This window comes from Gopherus flavomarginatus, chromosome 12, assembly GCF_025201925.1.
Source record: "Gopherus flavomarginatus isolate rGopFla2 chromosome 12, rGopFla2.mat.asm, whole genome shotgun sequence".
Taxonomy (NCBI): Eukaryota; Metazoa; Chordata; order Testudines; family Testudinidae; genus Gopherus; species Gopherus flavomarginatus.
Genome location: NC_066628.1, coordinates 48,961,256 through 48,980,200, shown reverse-complemented (window position 1 = coordinate 48,980,200; position 18,945 = coordinate 48,961,256). Strand labels below are relative to the sequence as shown.

At 57.3% G+C, this 18,945-nt stretch overlaps 1 protein-coding gene across 2 annotated transcripts; it reads left to right on the top strand.

Annotated features, from left to right (window-relative positions):
* Positions 1–1,900: 1,900 nt before the first annotated feature.
* Positions 1,901–18,105, top strand: CDC42EP4 (CDC42 effector protein 4). Of its 2 annotated transcripts, none has more exons than XM_050920828.1 (2): positions 1,901–2,042; positions 15,055–18,105. In XM_050920828.1, exon 2 carries the CDS (start codon positions 15,143–15,145, stop codon positions 16,142–16,144), a length of 1,002 nt encoding a protein of 333 aa, XP_050776785.1. In that variant the 5' UTR covers positions 1,901–2,042; positions 15,055–15,142; the 3' UTR covers positions 16,145–18,105. The 2 variants fall into 2 exon arrangements, with proteins under 2 accessions (XP_050776785.1, XP_050776786.1); XM_050920829.1 differs by lacking the exon at positions 1,901–2,042 and adding an exon at positions 2,827–2,925.
* The last annotated feature ends 840 nt before the right edge of the window (positions 18,106–18,945 follow it).

The following is an 18,945-nucleotide window of genomic DNA, read 5'->3' as shown; positions in this document are numbered from 1 at the left end:
AGTTCTACACCTTCCAGACTGGAGCAGACCCATGGGCCACCCATCTCAGTCGCACTGCCAGAGACTTCAGAGGAAGGGCAGGAAATCCCACAGCAGGCAGATGTGCAATCACCTGCCCCCCATGAAGGTCTCATCCTAATCCCTAAGAGCTTTGCTAACCCCCTGAAACAGGACGTTTTCTCTCCCTGTGGTTTGTTAGCAAGAACTCCGAACTTCCCCAGACACACGCAGCTTTGCAATGACAGTATTTTCTCATAGCTCCTGCCACTTGAAGTTCCCATGGTGCCCAGTGAGTGAATAACAGCTCACAACGCCCTGAAGTGAAGAGCGCAATGGATATCTTTAGGCCCATTTTACAGATGGAGAAATTTAAGGGGTTTCTACCGAATGGCTGGCAGCTTGCTTCCTGGCAGAGGCAGACAGACACACTAGCTCAAGAACAGTGATGTGAAGGTTGCAGGTCAGACGAGTACAAGCTCGTCCGATCCCCTGCGTCAGTCCTCGGGCTGCAACCCATGCCACTGTTTTTAGAATGCTAGCTCCAGCAGAACCAGCAAGTTTCTGTCACCCAGGCTGGGGGCTTGCTCCCAGCTGTAATGTGTCATGAGCCTCAAGATAATTATTGTTTCCTTGAAGCCCCAGCTCCTGGAGTCAAGTGGATATGTGATAATTCCAACCTTCATTCTTAAAGGAAAAGTAGGTTTCTAGCACTTGTGGCTGTGGAGAAAGCTTCCAAATGTGACCCCAGTGCACCTCAAATGCTCAAAAAGAAGGCCAATTAAAAAAAGAACCTCACGTCTATTGTTTTTACATAATCTCACGATTTTAAAGCCAATCTTGTGATTTTTGGTGAGCCTGACAATACTGGATCCCCCCTACCCCCCCCCCCACCCCAGCACAGAGCAGGGAAGGGATATGCCTGCAGTCACACAGCAGATCTGTTGCAGTCTAGCATAGAAGAACCCAGGTGTCCTGACTCCCGGTGCTGCGCTGGAGTCACAGGGCCATGAGCATTGTGCAATAAAAATAGGGACACATACAACAGTAAAGTGAGTGTGTGTGTGTTCACGCTCACAAACTCTACTTCATAGCCGAAGACACTCACTGACAGCCCTGAGCCAGCCACGGGGTTAATAGAAAGTTGAACACACAAATCCATTAGGCCAAGGGGGTCTCAACCTCTTTCTTTCGGAGCCCTCTCAACATGCTATAAAGACTCCTCCGTCCAACTGTGCCACAACCCCTGTTTGTCTGCAGATAAAAGCCTGGGCCTGCGTTACGAGGTAGCAAGCAGGGCCATGGCCCAGGGGCCCAGACCGTGAAGCTAAGTGACTTGGGCTGCAGTGCTGTATGGTGGGTCTTTGGCTTTCTGCCCTGGGCCCTAGCGAGTCTAATACCAGCCATGCTTGGCGGACCCCCTGAAACCTGCTCCCGGCCCCCTGCTTGAGAACCAGCGCGTTAGTAACAAGTATCAGGGGTCGCCGTGTTAGTCTGTACCCACAAAAACAAGGAGGAGGCCGGTGGCACCTTAAAGACCAACAGATTTATTTGGGCATAAGCTTTGAGGTGCCACTGGACTCCTGGTTTTTCTGGCGTTAGTAAGAGTGTCTCTGCTCGGGGGGTGCCTCCCCCTGCTGCTGGGGAAGCAGTGACTAACCCACGTGTGAGTGACCCCGTCTGCCCGGTTCTGCCCGCGCTCCAGAGCCCTGTGATCATGACTCGGGACACTCCAGCATTGGGCAACCCGGCTCCCCCTCCCCGCCTGCCACATGGAGCGAGAGTCGGAGCCATTCAGGGTTTGAATGGAGGAGCCCGGGGCTGCCCCTGTGACGCCGCCTCGCCCCATTGGCCCTGGCCGAGCAATGACATCATCCCCGGAGGAGCTGGAGCTGCAGCGCCGGGCTGCTCGGTTCCAATCCGGAGCCAGACCCAGGCTGGAAACTGACATGGGATGGAGAGACGGGAGCGGAGCGCGGAGCACTGAGAGAGGCGGCGCCGGGGGAACAAAGCCTGCCTGGGAGACGGGCAGGGCTTGTGACTAGGTAGGTGCCCACCCTGCACTGCCCCGGCGGGGGATTCCCAGGCTCGGGGGGCGGGCAGGGGGGCGTAGGGACACAAGCGGAGTGGCGCTAGTTTGCGCTGCGGGGACTGGCTGCAGAGGGGTTCGTGCCGTGGGATTTCCCCTCCCCCGGCTCTTTGCTCAGCTGCTATAAGGAAAATGAGATGGGGGTGGGGGGGAGCGGCTGCCTTTTGCTGGTCAGACGTGTCCCCGTCGAGCTTCCAGGCGGGTTCTGCAGACCCGGGCTCGCCTTGGGGAGGACTGGGAGATGGTCCAAGGTGGTTCTCCTCGGGAACCCCTGCGGACTCCGCGCCCCCCTTGTAATGAAAGCGACATTGATCCTGCCCCGCCCCCCCTCCAAAGTCAATGCTAACAAACTAGCAGCTGCTGGCCCTTGCCCAGAATGTGCTTCCCGGAGCCCGGCCTGCAAAGAGCAGCGATTGCAAACTGGGGGGGGGGGGCTCTTGTAATACATCGGCATAGGAGGCACGCGTCCGTCTCTCCCGCACACACCCCTCCCGGGAGCCAGAGGCCCTCCGCTGCCGGGTTTTGGCCGTAGCCAGCGGGCGGGGGGATCCGGGAACGCGCGGGGGAGGGCGGGGTTGTTCCAGGTAATTTCCAGAGCTGGGCTCTTTTGTCTGGCTCGCCCTGTCTCTTTAAGGCCAGGCGAGCGCCGGGGCCGGGAGATTTACTGCGCTGGTTCTGGCTCGCAGCCGGGCAGGAGCAAAGTGCAGGGGAGCGAGGCGCGGGCGGCGGCCGGGAGTTGCGCGCCCCGGTTGTGCGTGCGCTGGGAGAGGGGCGCGCAGCGCAGCAGAACTTTGCGCCCTGAGAAGCTCGCGCAGAGGAGGAGGCTGCTGGGGAGAAAAGTAGGTGGCTTGTTGGGGGGCGGCTCAGTAAAACCAGCCCTCGGGCAGGCTGTGGCTGAGACCCAAGCGCTGCGCTTGGGGAGTGGGGCGCTGTTTGTATGGAACCGGGCCCGGGTTTTCGCTGGGGGCAGGCACCGAGATGCGCGCAGCCCGGCCCGGCTGGGTCTTTGTGCGCCCCGTGCCCCGGGATGCCCAGGCGGGGCTGTGGCAGAGACGGGCGGCAGGAAGAGATTTCCTGGGCTAGGAGGAGAGAGAGGTGCCAGGGGCCCCTTGTGGGCTGTGCCAGCCCTGTGCCCAGCCTTGCAGGATCAGCCTTGATTCCGCTTCTCCCGCCTTGGTCTCACTGGCCAAACAATGGCCCGCGTGCAGCCTGCCCCCGCCCCAGTGCCCCTAGGTGCCCGTGGGACGGGCTGCTCCTTGCTGGGTGCCCGGCCGGCGGAGTGAAATGCGATGGAACAAAGGGCTGCAGGCCCTGGCACACACAGGCCCTGCCAAGCTCCGGAGGGGAGAGACGGCCGCTGGGGATCTGGGCTGACCTGGGGAGGTGGGCAGTGAGATCGGTTGGTTCCCCTGGCTCGGTGACTCTGGCTAACTTTGTTGCTAACTCTGGAGTGGCTCTTGCAAAACAAACCACTGGGCCAGGGGCTTGCTGCTCCTGCGCCTGTAAGCTCAGACGAGGGCTACCTCAGGGCCCGCTGGCACTGGGCTGAACAGGTGTAATGTCAGCGAATGGGCTAACCCCTCCTCGTGTGGACGGGGCGAGTTGGAGGGCTGGCTGTGGTGTGCCAGGCTTTGCCATGAGCGGCAAACGCACCTTAGAATACATCTATCTTTGTGGTGCGGGGCGTTTGGCCTCCCCCTCTTAGCCTGGCTTGGCAGCACCTGTTGTGAGCTGCCCATTTTTTTAACTGCTCTGGGACCCCTCTGCTGGGCAGCCCCTAGCCGCTGTGAATTCTTTAGCTGGCCTCTCTTGGGATGCCAGAAGGGTTTGAAACAGATGCTGGGAGAACACGGCCTTTTGCTGTGTCAGTGCCTGGTCTGGCTAGCTACCACTCAGGCCTCTGTCGCCATGGTGCCCACAGCAGCTCTTAGTTGGTGGGACCCAGCAGCTGGCACAGGGAGGTGGGTTACTAGCTTGCTCCTAGCCTGGGCTTGATTTTTCCACTGCTGTGCCAGGAGTACCATCTCTTACAGCTGTGCAGAGGGGTAAGGCCCTCGTGGGTCACACTAATGGCCCATCTAGCCCAGTGTCCTGTCTTCCAACAGCGCCCAGTGCCAGGTGCCCCAGAGGGAATGAACAGAACCAGCAATAATCAAGTGATCCATTCCCCGTCCCTCTCCCGGCTTCTGGCAAACAGTGGCTAGGGACACGCAAAGCATGGGGCTGGGTCCCTGCCCATTGTGGCTAATAGCCATTGAAGGACCTTTTCCTCCAAAAATGTCTGATGTGTTTAAATGTGCTCCGGGTGGGTGTAACTGACTAAATAGGGGGCCAGGGAACCAAGCCTCCTCTCCACCTCAGGTGCCCTCTTGGCTTTCTCCTGCTGTGGGAAGCAGGCTTTGACCTCTGCCCCTGTGCACGGGGGTTAGCCTGCCTGGAGCTAGACAGGGAGCTCACAGCTCGGCTTGCTTGCCAGCTGAGGGGCCAGGAGCACAGAGCAGTTGCCCCTTGCCATGGGAAGGGAGGTGAGAACGACTGCAAGGGATTCTGGGGAGCATCTCTGCAGGATCCATTGCGAATAACTGAGTGAGGGGCCAGAGTGCGGCAAGGCTGAGAATTGGCTGCAGTTCTTGGTTAAAGGCACCTTAGCGATACCTTGCTCCCTGTGACGTATTGACCCCTTCCGGGAATGCTTGGGACTGATGATGTTGGGTTGTGTCTGGCCACATCCCTGCCCTGCGCTGTGCTCTGCTGCAGGGCAACAGGGAGAGAAGGGGGCTAGCTGAAGGTCTCTGCAGCCTATTGTCTTTATCAGAGCTGTGCTAGAGCTTGGATGGAAACTTCAGCCTGAGCACTCTGAGTTCAAGGGGCTGGAGCTGAGCTTCCAGGCTCGGGCTCGTCTCTGGCTTAATGGCTCCATGTCTCTCTAGGGGCCATAGTGAGTGCACCGACTTCCTCTGAACCTGGCGCTCTGCCAACCTATGGAGCGTTCTGGGGCAGGATCTGCTCTGCGCTCCTCAGCTCAGGGCCTTAGCTGCCAGCAGCATGAGAGATGGGAATAAACAGCAGCTTAGCCCCTGCCTGAGTTAGACATAGTCCTCTTCATCCATCAGTCTCCAAGCCCACATTCTCCCTGTTTGACAGATAGGGAAACCGAGGCAGGGGGAGGGCTGTGACTTGCCCAAGGTCAGCTAGCAAAGGAGGGACGGAGCTGGGACCTGACCCCGGGTCTCCTGAGTCCCAGTCAAGTGCCCGATCCACTGGGCCATGCTGCAGGCAGCGCTCAATCTTTGTTCTCGCTAGCACCGGAGTTTGACTCCAGGTGAGGTCCAGAGTGAGAATGATTCAGTGCCTCCCTCTTGGCCCCAGTCGGAAGGTGTGTGCCTTCACGTCAGAGGCTGGCACGGAGCCTGACCTGCCCCCAGCAGAGCCCTCGCCCTGGGATGGCGCTCAGCAAGCAGTGCCTGGGCCATGCTTTATGAGGCGAGCAATTGGCAAACCAGTCCGGGTCTTGATGGAATCCAAGCTGGATTCTCCTTGGGAGCAGAACTGGGGTTTGCCTTCTTTTGGCCACAGCTGATGTCTGTGAAGGGAAGCGATGACCTGCTGTTAGGCAGTACCTGCGAGCTGCATGCCCACTGCTGTCCCAGAGGGAAAGATGCCCTGTGCTAACAGGCTGGAGTGGGGCAGTTCTGTAACTCAGGTGAATCCCTACTGACCCTTCTGACTGTAGGCCGCATGACACAGCAAATTATTGTATCCAGGGTGAGAGTCATTTAAAAGGGCTACAGCTGATGTGAGTGATTTCTGCTGATTGTTGCATTCTGGGTCCCATTGTTCTAGGGCGAGTGAGTTGGTTAACCAGTTCCCTGGTGAGATATCTCTGAACTGACTTCAGTCTCCCAGTACGGAAATTGTCTTGGCTTACCATGGTCTTGAATGGGCTGTGAGAAATCTGGCTGCTCGCTCCTCGCCCACCCACAATATAGGGACACAGGAGCATATTGGCAAGACTGGAGCAGAGCAATAGTGTGTCTAGTTCAGTATCTTGTGAAAGACACTGGCCAGAATCTGCTATTTCAGAGGAACTTAAGACAGCTAAGGGATAACCTTGCCCCAGGGAATGTTTCCTCCTGACCCCCTCCCTGCACTAATTAGAGGTTGGCTCATGCCCTGAAGCATGAGTGTTTATAGCCTTTCCCAAACTCCTATTGTCTTTGTTAATACTTAATGCAACTTTGGATTTCCTTGTCATCCACAGAACTGCCCAGTCCTTTTGGAAATCCTGCTAAGCACTTCAGGTTGGTGATATCTTGTGGCAGTGAGTTCCACAGGCTAATTATGTCTCTGTGTGGAAGATTATGCTGTCAAGAGCCAAGATCCCTGTCTCTCTCTGGTCAAACACTCTGGATAGGGATCTAATTTTCTCTGCCTGATATTTTCCACCTGCTTTGCAATAGGTGCTGCAGATGCTTCTGATAAATGAATTGAAGGTTCAGCATATCGGCTGTTTGGAAGTCTAGTCTGTCAGTCCTACAGCTGTTTCTGCCCTGCCTCCAACAGACTGTCTCCTTTCACCCTTCTGCGTGGGTGTCTTCGGGCTTTGCCCATGTCTTTGCATTGATGGCTGGAGGATGAGCCTCTGTCTTCAGGGCTGGGGCCTGCTTGGCAAAGGGTAGTCCGGGATTGCAGCTTCTCTCTGTAGTGAGATCAGATGATTTTGCAACTCTTCACCTGCAGCTATTCTGTGTTGGTAGCTCTGTGTCTGGAGGTGGTTCTTTGTTTGGGTGTTGAGGTCAGGTGTGCGGACAGGCACTGGAAAGGGGTGTTGGGAGGGGGGGCGGTGAATGGAGATTCTTGTTGGATAGCACAGGGCTGATCATCTCTTGGACTGGCTCTTTCCCTCTGCCAGGTTTCAGGTGGGACTCTCACCACGCTTCAGGGAGTCTGACAGAGGAAGGTGGGTGGGGTAGAACCTCCTGCGATCTCCTAGCTTCAGGGCACTGCCTCGTGAACCAAAACACGCAGCAAAGCCGGCAGCCTTGGTAGGGATGGCAAAAGAGCCCTGGTGACGGGGCGAGGCAGAGCCAGCGCAAGTTAATGCATCAGGAAAGCCCTGAGTCAAGGCCCTTGATTGCTATTGACTTCCAGCTTGTCGCTCCTGCCTGCCCCCGTGTGACAGCCTGCCCTCTGTGCAGCTCTATGGGGCAGAAGCAAGGTGAGGAACTGAGCAGCAGGGCACAGAGCAGGGGCTGGGATTTCAGAGCTCCTGGGTTCCAATCCTTGCTCTGCTGCAGACTCTGTGACCGATTGTGCCAGGTGCTGTACAGACGTGTTGGCTGAACTGGCTCTCACCCAACACCTCGCGTAGCTGCTGGCACCAGTGTGAAGTGCTGCACGGGTGTGAAAGGCCACAACGTGCAGGTAATGGAGAATGGATTCGTAATGAACAGATGGTTCCTGCCCCAAGGAGCTTGCAATCCAAGCCACCTAGAGCGGCAGTTCTCAGCCACTGATCTGAGGCCCCAGGGGGATTTAATCAGGTTTCAGGGGGTTCGCGAAGCAGGATCCGCGTGAGACTCACTGAGGCCCAGGGCAGAAAGCCAAAGTCCCTTTGCCCCGAGCCCCACCCCCCAGGGCTGAATCCAAAGCCTGAGCAGTTTAGCTTCCTGGGGCCCTCTGTGGTGTGGGGCCCTGGGACATTGCTCTGCTTGTTACCCCCTAACACCAGCCCTGCAGAAAAACAAGTGGTGTGGCCGTGGAGTTTTTATAGCAAGTGGGGGGTGGGAGGAGAAAAGGATTGAGAACCCCTGACCTAGAGAGCAAATTTTGCAAGCCTGAGCTAGGGGAGGAAAAGGGGTGTAATTGACTGGTCTCTGCTCCCCTCTGAAATGGGTTTTGGCACTAGGAGCGAGGCCGTGCTCTGGGAGGGCAGTTGGAGGCGCCTGCCCCTGGATGCAGGCTGCTGGCTGCGTCTTTAACTTTGTCTCCGGTTACACATGCGCTTTCTCAGCAGATTATTAGGAGGCGGCTGTTAAACTTTGTTTTTCTGCTTTTGTAAACGCAGCAGCAGGAATGTCACGGGATCGTGTCTCCTTCCTTGCTGAATAAGCGGCAGAGAAAGGGGCTCTGTCCCCCGCATAGGCAAGCCCAGCACCTCTGCTGCAGTAGAGCTCCCTACAGCCTCCACTCTGTGAAAACATTCCCTCTCCCGCCCCATCTTCCCCCACTGTCTCTAGAGTGAAGCTTGCCAGAGGAGAAAGAAGGCACTACGAATTCGCCCCTTTCCTGCTAGCTAGGGGGAGGAAGGCAATGGCTTGTTCTGGGCCCCTAGCAGCATGGAGGCTTCTGGAGGAGGGCAAAGCTTCTCAGTAATATCAGTAACACTTGAGTCTCCTGCTGCCTCTTAGCCAAGGCTTTCAAAGTCTCTTGGGAATGCTAAGGAAGCAAACTTGCCCCCATGATTAGCTGTTAGGGCCAGGTCCCCAGCTGGCCTAAATCAGCAGATTGTCACTGACGTACACCAGCTGGGGAGCTGGCCTGGGGGGTTTCTGTGTCTCGTATGAAACTGAAGGCCAATAGAAATGAAATCAGGCAAAGGAAAAAGATGCGTGGGCAAGTGTGTAATCCTCTCCCTGCATGCAGCAGTGAGCTAGGGCATGAGAACCTGGCAGGGAAACTGATTAGAAACTGACTAGTCGATTTTTCCATTACTTGTAACTCCTTCTGGCTGGAGAAAGACCAAAAAAAGCAGGCTTGGTTTTCAATCCAAGGAGAGGTTAGTGACAGATAAGGAAATCGGACACCCCAGTGAGGGGGGAATTGGTTAGATTTTACCCTGCCTGGATGGATTAAACCTAGTTTATGGATAGGAAACTGACACCAAAAGGAGGAGAGAGAGAGAAGTGAAGTGCTAGCTTGCACTTCAAACAGCCACCAACTGTGTGGAACCCAGGAGTCCAGGCTCCCATTGCCTTCCTCAGCCACTAACTCGTCACAGCTCGTGTCCAGTAACAGACTCTGTAGGATTTGAATCTATGTAGTAGGAACCAACAAACTGAAATCAGAACATGTAGCATCTGCTCAGATACCACGCGCAGCACCTTGAGAGCCTGCTGTTCGAATCTCTGCCCGACCACAAGCCTCCTGTGGCAAGTGACTTAGGGTCTGTCTACACGGTGCCTAAAACCCAGCCGGGAGTCTCAGCCCGGTTCAGCGGACTGAAAAACAGGGCTCAGAATGGCAGTGTCCATGTTTTGGGTTCAGGTTGCAGCCTGGGCTCTGAACCCCAGCAAGGGAGGAAGGTCTCGGAGCCCAGGCTCTAGCCAGAGCATCTACATTGTTATTTTTAGCCCTGTGGAGTGGGCCCCACGAGCCCAAGTCGGTTGATCCAGGCTCTGAGACTCACGTGCTGTGAAGACGTTCCCTTTGTCTCAGCTCCCCATTTGTGAAGGGAAGATAATACAGCACTGGCTGGTCTCACGAGGGTGCTGCTCTAGGAAGGATTACGGGGCAAGCCCCTGGCCCGTGTTACACAGGGTCAGATGAGGAACCTTAGCCTGTGTTGTGAGGATCGATAGGTTCATTTATGTGGTGCTCAGAGGCTGTACCATTGGAGGACACGCAATACCGGAAACGGCTGGTGGATTGATTCCTCTGAACTGCCTGGGAGGGGCAGGCAGTTGGCATGTTCTGTGTAGCTCATTTTCTGTAACCTTTCAAAGGACATCGGAGAGGGGAGGGAGTTGCAGCCTTGCTCAGAAGAGCCCGTGTGCCCAAGTACTTGGCGCTGTGATGAGAGATTGTCTAACAGGTTATTGTTTAATTGGGGTAGAACAGTTTGAGCCTTGTACGCTCTCTGAAGCAAGAGTGGTGAGGTGGAAGTGATTGCAAAGCAGGAAGTCTGCTCTGCTCCCGCTGAGCAATGGAGGAGCACTCGGGGTGTGTCTGTGGGGGTGTCTAGACAGCTATAAAACACCCTCCGCTGGCCTGAGTCAGCGGGTGTTGGATTGCCGTGTAGACGTACCCTGGATCTGTGGGGGAGAGCAGAGGAACCTGCAATGCTGCAGGGTGGGCTGAGCCGGGACGCAGGGCAGGGGAGAGTGGGGCCAGCTAGAAAGCTGCAGGGCTGGGGAAGTGGTCGTGGAGAAAGGGTCAGAACTTTGCTCCTGCAGGGCAAACGGAGCAGACTTCAGAGATGCCAGTTGGCTCATGAGCACTCGCTGGCTGTGGCCTGTTGTGGGGCTCTGTCTCTGTAGAGCATCCCCTTGCCTTGGTCACCAGCAGAAGGGGGCGGGTGAAACCCATTACATAGATGCTGCCTTATCAGTTAGTTCAGCAGGGTGGACTCTGATGGCGAGGTCTTGATGCCCCAGCTGTGGGGGCCTCCTGCATTGTGACAGCATCTCCCCTGGTCTGGCAGATGTCGGCACCTTGGAGCGCTTTGCTGGTGGAGCAGCTGGGTCCAAATCTGGACTGTCCCATAGGAACCTGGAAGAGTGAGAGACTCTGATCCCTATTTGCTGCCCCAGGACAGGCATGTGGAGTGCAGCTGCTGGAGTCTCTGTCTCTCTCAGTTGTCACGGAGTCACCGGGCGATGCTCTGGAACTGCTCCCCACAAAGCCAGTCAGGACTGTGGGGAGCCTCCTCTCCCTTGGAGCAGACTTGTTCAGGGCAAGAAGCTCAAATGGCTTCACCTCCTGGGTCTCTCCTTGGAGTATTCAGCATCCTCTGCCCGTCCGTGCCCTTCCCACAGCGAGCCCACCAAGGCGGGGTCCTGGGGAAGCCACAGGGTCCTGCACCCCCACTTTGCAGTCAGACGTGACTCTTAACCAGCCAGTAACACAGAGGTTTATTCGATGACAGGAACAGGGTCTAAAACAGAGCTTGTAGATACAGCGAACCTGACCCCTCGGCCGGGTCCATTTTGGGGGGCAGTGAGCCAGACCCCCACGTCTGCTCTCAGCCAGCTCCAGACTGACAACTCCCTCCAGCCCCTCCTCTCTGCTCAGCCCCTTTCCTGGGCCAGGAGGTCACCTGATCCCTTTGTCTCCAACACCTTCAGCTGGCACCTTTGCAGAGGAGGGGCCCAGGCCATCAGTTGCTAGAAGACAGAGTGTCAGGCATTTAGGTGCACTGGCCCCTTCCTCTGCAGCAATCACTCACCCTTATTCCACCACCTAGATACTTAAGAACTGCATAGGGGACACTGAGGCACCAACACAGTATTCAGAGCAAACATTAAGAACATTCCCAGTTCGTCACACTCCGGGGCCAAGCGAGGCAGGACAGTCTGGGGAACGATTCCCACCTTCCGAAGCCCAGTGCGATCTCTGAGCGGGGCCTCCAGCTTGTCTGGAAGTGGCAGTAAAACAAATATAAGAGGAGCAGGAATGGTGCTTGCTGTGGCCCATGGAACAGCCGCCTCTGTCAGTGCGCAGTGCCCATGCCGTGTGGGGAAGACTAACCGTGACCCTGGGCTAAGATCTCTGGATGTCTCACCAGAGCAAGTGCACGGAGAACAGGCTTCCGAGGACTATCCAAGCGCAGGCCAGTTCTCGTATATCCTGTTGTTCAGTGCATGGAGAACAGGTGTTGGATTGAAAGCCCTGAAGATTATTATTCCTACCACAGACGCAGCAACTGAAATCTCAGCTCCTGGGTACTGCACAAGTGAGAGACCGTCCAGGTCCCAAGGAGCTTTTCCGGTTGTCCGTTTAGACACGGCTTTGCTGCTGTCCCTCTAGACAAGGGATTGGAGACAGGCTGTCTCATTTTCCCTGTTTCCTAGGCATGGAGGGAGGCCTAGAGAGGTGAAGTGACTTGCCCAAGGTGCACAGGGAGTCAGTGGCAGAGTCAGGAATTGAACCCACTCATCCCCGCCTGGTGCCTGAACCACAAGAGCATGTTTCTGGTTGCTGACATTCTCCAGCACAGCACGGGGAGTGGCTTCCCTGTGACACCCTGTATCCCAGGGGCATGGCTCCCTTCCCAGTGGGAACTGAAGCAGAACAGAGGGACATGGGCTGCCTCACCCATACCCATGTGTGTGTCTCCCTTTCTATCTGATGCCCATCTGCGTTCCAGTCACGGCCTGCTTCTCTCAGCACCTGCCTCTCCTCCCCTCCCGAGCCAAAACTGCTCCCTCTGCTGATGCAGGCACTCCCCACAGAGGCCTCATCACTAACCCCTCTCCGGAAAGTCCCAGCTCCCTGGCCAGGGAATCGCCTCAGGCCCCTGGGATGTGCTTAAACAGTCTCTAGGCAGCATGACTCAGGCAGTGATGGGGCAGGGAGGAGAACTGTGCAGTCTGCCCCCATCTACAGTTCTGCCAGTCCTGGCTGCCTTGCACACACTGACCAGGGCAGAACGTTGCCTGAGCCCCTGTGTTCCCAGCCAACTGCCGCCACCAGCATCTGCCTAGATAATCCGGCTGTGAGGACGCAGCAGAGTGCAGGCGAGCTGGCATGGAGCCATGTCACTGCTGGGGTGGTTCGGTCTCTCAATAGGGCTGTGGAAGCCGGCACAGGCCTACACGGAGCCAGCTCTGACTCGGGGGATCCCCCTTCCACCGACGCTGGCTGCTAGGCTGCTCTGCCTCTGAGAGCCAAGGAATCCAGTGCACGCGGCCAAATGCAGCGGGATGGGGGAGGGCGGCGGATGGAAGCCTGCTCAGCTGGGAGCCTGGGCCAGGATAGCTTCTCCCGCTTGGAGGAGGCACCACAGATGCTGGAGCAGCTCGGACAGTCTCTTTCTGCCCCACTCCGCACGGCTCGTCATGCTGAAAACCCCGGCCTGGGTGCAGCGGGTGGTGATTGGCCTGTCGCTGACTGCCCAGCTCCTTCAGTGGCTCTAGGGACCCCCGGGGTTGAGTGGAAAGGAAACGTGTCCATTGTCTCTTGCTACCAAGGCACCTGGGGAGATAGGGCCCGGATCATGCTGCTCTCAGTCCCTGGGAACCAGCAAGGGAGCTCTGGCCTCCTGTGGGGTCATCTTCTCTCCTGGAATGCTGCAAACGCTGCTCCACCCTCATTCTGCTCCCCAGCCTCCGCCCGTGTGGCGGCTGCAGCTAGCCCAGGGCTGAGAATCTCGGTCCAGGTCTACACCAGTCTCTGCTGGGAACGCTCCTGCCATGGCAGCTCTGCCAGGGGAAGCCTTGGCTGGTGGCGCTCAGAGCAAACCTAGATGCTGGGGGTTAAATCCTGTCTGCACTAAGTGCTCTGCCTGGTGGAGCTGAACCTGTGCTAGTGCAGTGGGGAGACATGCCTGTGCCAGTCAGCCTCTGTTCCTGAGCAGTCTCCTTCCCAGCCAGAGCCCGCTCCGTGTATAGGAAGGGGGGTTCTGGGCTAGCTCCCAGCTCGCTGGGGGAGCAGGGATGGAGAAGGCCAAGAACCGTGTTCTGGATAATTCCTATTCAATATGGTGGCTGCACATGGCGTTCCAGCCCTGGTGTGACGAGCCCCAGGACAGCAGTGTGGGGAGCTGGAGGGATCCTTCCTACCAATTCTCCTTGGGTCCCAGAAACTCTGAGCCTCTTTCCCTCCGATTGAAGGCAGCTGCCTTTCTCCCAGCTGCATGGCACAGCCCTGAGCCTGTGGGGCCTCTCCGCATTTTCCAGCCCTCCTCGCACACTTCCTGCCGTCTGTTTCCAATTCCTCCTGGCGTCCACCCCTCGCCGCTCACTTTACGTGAGAAAAATCCAAAGCATTTTCTCCATGTGGCTTCGAACAAAGCTGCCACCTTGCCATCCGCCCTCGGTAAGAGGCGCAGGGCCGCAGTAGGGTGAACCATCTTGTCCCTCCAGACTGGCCAGTTCTGTGGAGCACACTAGGCTCTTGTTTCTGACTTCCTCAAAACCCCTCCTTGGGTTCACTGCCTCAGTTTCTTTGGTGCTCACGTTCCTCTCCGGTGCGGGGCAAAGATTGTTTCCACACGGCTGCTGAATGTTAATTGCCTCTAGCTCCAGATAGCTGTGACTTTCCTGTATTGTGGGCGGCCTCTCTAGTGCCATGGGGTGCAGCGTGACTGTCTTTCACCCCACCCTGAATAATTCTGATGGAAATTTTACTCCGATCCCAGCACCCTCAGTGAACTAACAGAGGCAGGGAGCTCACTGCTCTGGGGTGTAGCGTAGCGGCTTCTCAGCAGACCACATCAGTACATGGCCGTTTAGCACAGGAAATGGAGACGAACCCTGTATCCAAGTGATGGTGCAGGGCAGGGGCCGAGAACGAGCTGGAACATGATCAAGGGCAGCTGATGCCAGCTCCAACACCGGGAGAATCTGCCAGGCTGGAAAACTGGCTGGTAAAACCCATTCCGCTGACACCCCTGCTCCATGGGGCAGGGACAGTCTCTCCAAAGCAGCACCTGCTGCTGGTGGCCCAGCTGACCTGCCCTGGATTCCTCACCCAGGTAGCACTGTCTGCAGAATCAGCTGCTTGGGGCTAACTTTGTTAGTGGGTGCAATTCTCCCTCCCATATCTGCTCAGTCTCTGTCCTCCGACACCGGCTGCTATTAAAGAGAGTGGGATGGGGGGAAGGAAGGAGGCCTGGTGGCGGGGGCTGCAGTCTGGACTGAGCCAGGCCCCCCTGTATCGGTTGGGGGGAGATTCTGGTGGTAGGGGAAGGCCTGTCTGCAGGGAGGGGGTGGGAGAGAGACTCTCGAATTCACTGTTGCAGGGGCTGAGCTGAGCCGCTGGCAGAGCCAGCGCATTTCAACAGCAAATGCACATTTCCCAGCCCCCGGGGGCTGAGAAGGAAACAGGGCTGGGGGCTGGCTCTACAAGGGAGAAGCCACTCTGGGGTAGGGGGAAGTACTCTGTAAAGCCGCCAGCGCTTTGTGGTGCAGGGAGTAGGACACGGTAGCCGTGGCTCTCCCCGCTGACTGTATGGTGCTGGTGAGGTGGGGTGAGCTGCTGTCTGGCTCCCCCAGCCTAACCCACGTCCTCTTCTCTCCATGCGCTAGGTGAGTGCTGCTGGGGAGGACAGCAAGACCTCGCCACCCAGCCCGGCCCCCGGGGAAGTTCCCGCCACTCAGCCCCCTTGCCAGGACAATGCCGATCCTGAAGCAGCTCGTCTCCAACTCCGCCCACTCCAAGCGGCGCTCGCGGGCAGATCTGACAGCTGAGATGATCAGCGCCCCGCTGGGTGACTTCCGCCACACCATGCATGTGGGCAGAGCGGGGGACGCCTTCGGGGACACCTCCTTCCTCAACAGCAAGGCCGGCGAGCCGGAGTCCCCTGAGGAGCTGGGCTCCTCCAAACCCAGCCTGCTGTCCCGTAAGTTCCGCAGCAGCAAAAGGTCGCAGTCAGTGACGCGTGGCGACCGGCGGGACATGCTGGGCTCCCTGAGGGACTCGGCCATCTTTGTGAAGAACGCCGTTTCCCTGCCTCAGCTCACTGAGAAGGAGGCGGACAAAAGCACCGGGAAGCTGCCCAAGAGCCTTTCCTCAAGCCCTGTCAAGAAGGCACCGGAGGAGGCGGTCGCCCCGGAGGAAAAGCCGCGTCCCAACGGTGCAGCCGCCCGCCCACAGAGTCCCGGCCTGGACGAGCATGACTTTGGGGACCTGACGGATCTGCCTGTCGTGGTGCCGAAGAGCAGCTATGGCATGAAACATGCTGAGTCCATCATGTCCTTCCACATCGACCTGGGGCCCTCCATGCTGGGGGACGTCCTGAGCATCATGGACAAAGACCAATGGGACCAGGGTGAAGACTTCGGCGCCATGGTACCCGAGGAGCTCCGAAGGGATGGAGGCCCTACCTGGGTACCTGCAGCCCACCGGCTCAGCCAGGAAGGAAGGCCCCTGCCGGATTCCTTGCTGACGGCACCAGCCTGCCAGGACCAGAGCAGGGCCGTGGGCTCTGCCCGGAGCCAGGTCAGCAGGGACAGCAGTTCAGTTTCTAGCTGCACGGTACAGGGGCTGGAGGAGTGCCACCCATCCCCCGAAAGACAGAGCTACGAGATCCCAGACGGCGCCCGGCCTGGACCCCCCAAGCAGCACGACAAACAGTTCTCCTTCGCGGATGAGGAGGACGACGAGATCAGAGTGTAGGAAGGTGGCTGATCTTACGGGTCTGGTGTAAATTTGCGGTAGCTTGAGCACAAGAAGGGATAACCTGAACCTGACAGTGTCAGAAGAAATGGCACCAGGAGACACTTAATTCAACTCCTTTCCCTTTCCCCACGGGCTGTGGCCAGATTCCCCTCTGCTCCTCTCTGACGTCCCTCCAGGGACTGGGCGAACCTGTGAAACAGGAAGATAGATGTCGTGGGGTTAGTTTTTGCTATTCTGAGGTCACTGTGGGAGAGGGAGAAACTTGGGTTTAAAGTCATAGTATTACGTCGAACAACCTCTTCCTGTAAGGCTGCCGATCTCTGCGAGCCAGGGGAGAACAGCAGGCGGGAGAGGGGACGAGCCCGCTAGCCAGGCTGGAGACAATTCCTTTCCCAGAAGAAAACCCCAGGCCGTACTGCAAGGGGGAAACGTACTTTCACTTCCACTGGACTTTGGATCGAACTTGATCTACTGGCCACATCGAGCAATACAGAGGCAAGTGACAAGGACAAGGCTTGAAGCCCCAATGCCCTTAGTAATATACATTTCCCCCTTGTGTTTTTATTGGTTTCTGATTTGTGCTGGTGACTCTTTTTAACAGCAGACAAGGGGAATTCCAGTCTGAAAGAACTTGGTTCAAGAGTTTAGACTTCTGCATATTGTAGAGTGAAGTGGCATTGGAAAGCCAGCGGTTTCTAAGCCTGCAATTGATGGTGCTTCTCTTTGGGCAGAGCACTGGGAGGGCCTGCAGCTCCAGAGGCGGGGGGAGGGATTTTTTTACTCTTGTATCTTTTTTTGTTTTTTTTCCTTGTTCTTTTTTTAAAGTGTCCTATGTTGCAGCACCTTCGGGCCCACGGGCTCTCTGCAGCCTGCCACAGCTGCTCCTACACATTGAACTCAGACCTCATCCAACCACCCCTTGAGAAACCCTCTCCTGTCCCTGCAGCAGCATCACATCTCTGGCACTGCGATGCCCGGCCACACATGCACGCGCACACACACACGCACCTGTCATGGTACGATGCAGAGCTGTAACAGATGCCGTGGGCAGCAGAGCTGCCTGCAGGCCTGGCGCTCTAGAAGCAGGACCCAATGACTATGGTGCCATTCCCAGGTGTGTGGAAGATTACGGCGGAAGGAGCTGGAGGTGCCTTCTGGGGAATCCCCTTAACAGGGCTGGGACAGAGATGTTGGCTGACCCCACGCCCCCAGCTAGCCTATCGCTGGCCCCTGGCCTGCCCTCAGCTCCAATCCCACTGTGCCCTGCATGAGCAGATGGCATGCCCTGGGAGGCAGCTGTTGGTGGGGTGAGACCCAGCTGCCCTCTGGCAGGAATGGAACAGAGGGGCAAGGGGAAGGAGGTGAGCCCACATTCCTGGACTTAAAGCTTTGGAGGATAATGTCTGGCTCCTCGCCTGGCCGAGCTGTGGGAGCCAGTCTGCACACGTGGGCACGATGGGTTTGGTGCACTGGCACAGCCTCCTGAAGCCCAGCGGTCTGGGAATGGGCAGCGTGTGCAGGAGACGCAGACTCGCTTTCCTCTGCCCGGTCTCCTCCCAAGGGAGATGCCCCCTGGGCAGACGCTCCTGAGCCCAAGAGCTACCGGGGCAGCCTGACTAGGGGTGGGGAACCATCCTACCTAGGGCACGGGGCTGTCAGCACCATGCTGGAGAGATGTTTTCGCCCCCTGGGCCCTGCCCTGCCTTCCGCACGTCACAGGTAGCAATAAAACACTAACTTGGACCTTTTCTAACTTATTTTCTTTTTAAATGTTGTTTTGGGCTAGATCCCCTCCACCCCAGGTTGAAAGCAGTGGCTGGGTGCCCCGAGGCATGGCCTGGCCTTGCCTTATGACTGGGACTCTGTCCCACGTGCTGGGAGCTGTACGGTGCAGATGAAGGGAGGAGAAGGCTGGGGGTTATGATGTATGTAAAATGCAGAACAGAATTAAACGGTAGTGAAAGCAGTGCCTGGCTCTTCGGGGGTCTCTTTGATGCTGGCTGGGGACGTGTTGTGTCTCGCACTCTGATTTCTGAGGCTCACCTCTGCTATGCTGGTGACAATGTCTCCTAGCCTGGCCCCTGCCCCCACTTGGCTTAGCGGCAGGGGCTCTCCCCCACTCAAGTGGCAGAGACCTAGGGTGACCAGATGGCCTGATTTTATAGGGACAGTCCTGATAGTTAGGTGCCTATTACCCCCCCATCCTGTCCCGATTTTTCAGACTTGCTGTCTGGTCACCCTGTGGAGACCTCTGGTGCCACCATAAGCTCTGTCTGGAGGGTGGGCAGAGACTGATGGTGAGTAACCAGGAGCTGCTCCCATGCCTACTGGGAATATCCCCAGGGCTGCCCAGCAAATCCACCCATCCTGCTCAACGCATTGCACCTCCCTCGGCTGGAGTGCAGAGGCCTCTTGTCCTGCAGAGGGAGAAATCCACTAGGCTAATCGCTCCTTCTGGGGTTTTCTCCTCCTGGCGGGAGATCAGTCCTACCCAACCGCGCCCTGCCTTGGCCTCTGGCTCAGACTCCCTTCCCTTTCCTTGGGTTTGAAGGGGAAAGTGCCGCTAGAGTGGGGGAGGTGGGGGGAGAAATCAGCTGGCTAACAAACAAATGCACCAGGGGAAAGCAAAGACCTGAGCTTGCAGCTGTCGAACTCACCAGTTGGCAACTAGCCAGCAGCCGATGCTCCATGGCACTTCCCTCTGGCGTCACCTAGCCTTCCTCTGCCGGGTGCCAGCCTCTGAACCATGGTCTTCCAGGGAGGTGCCCCCTGGCAGCGCCACGTGGCCTATAGGAGCG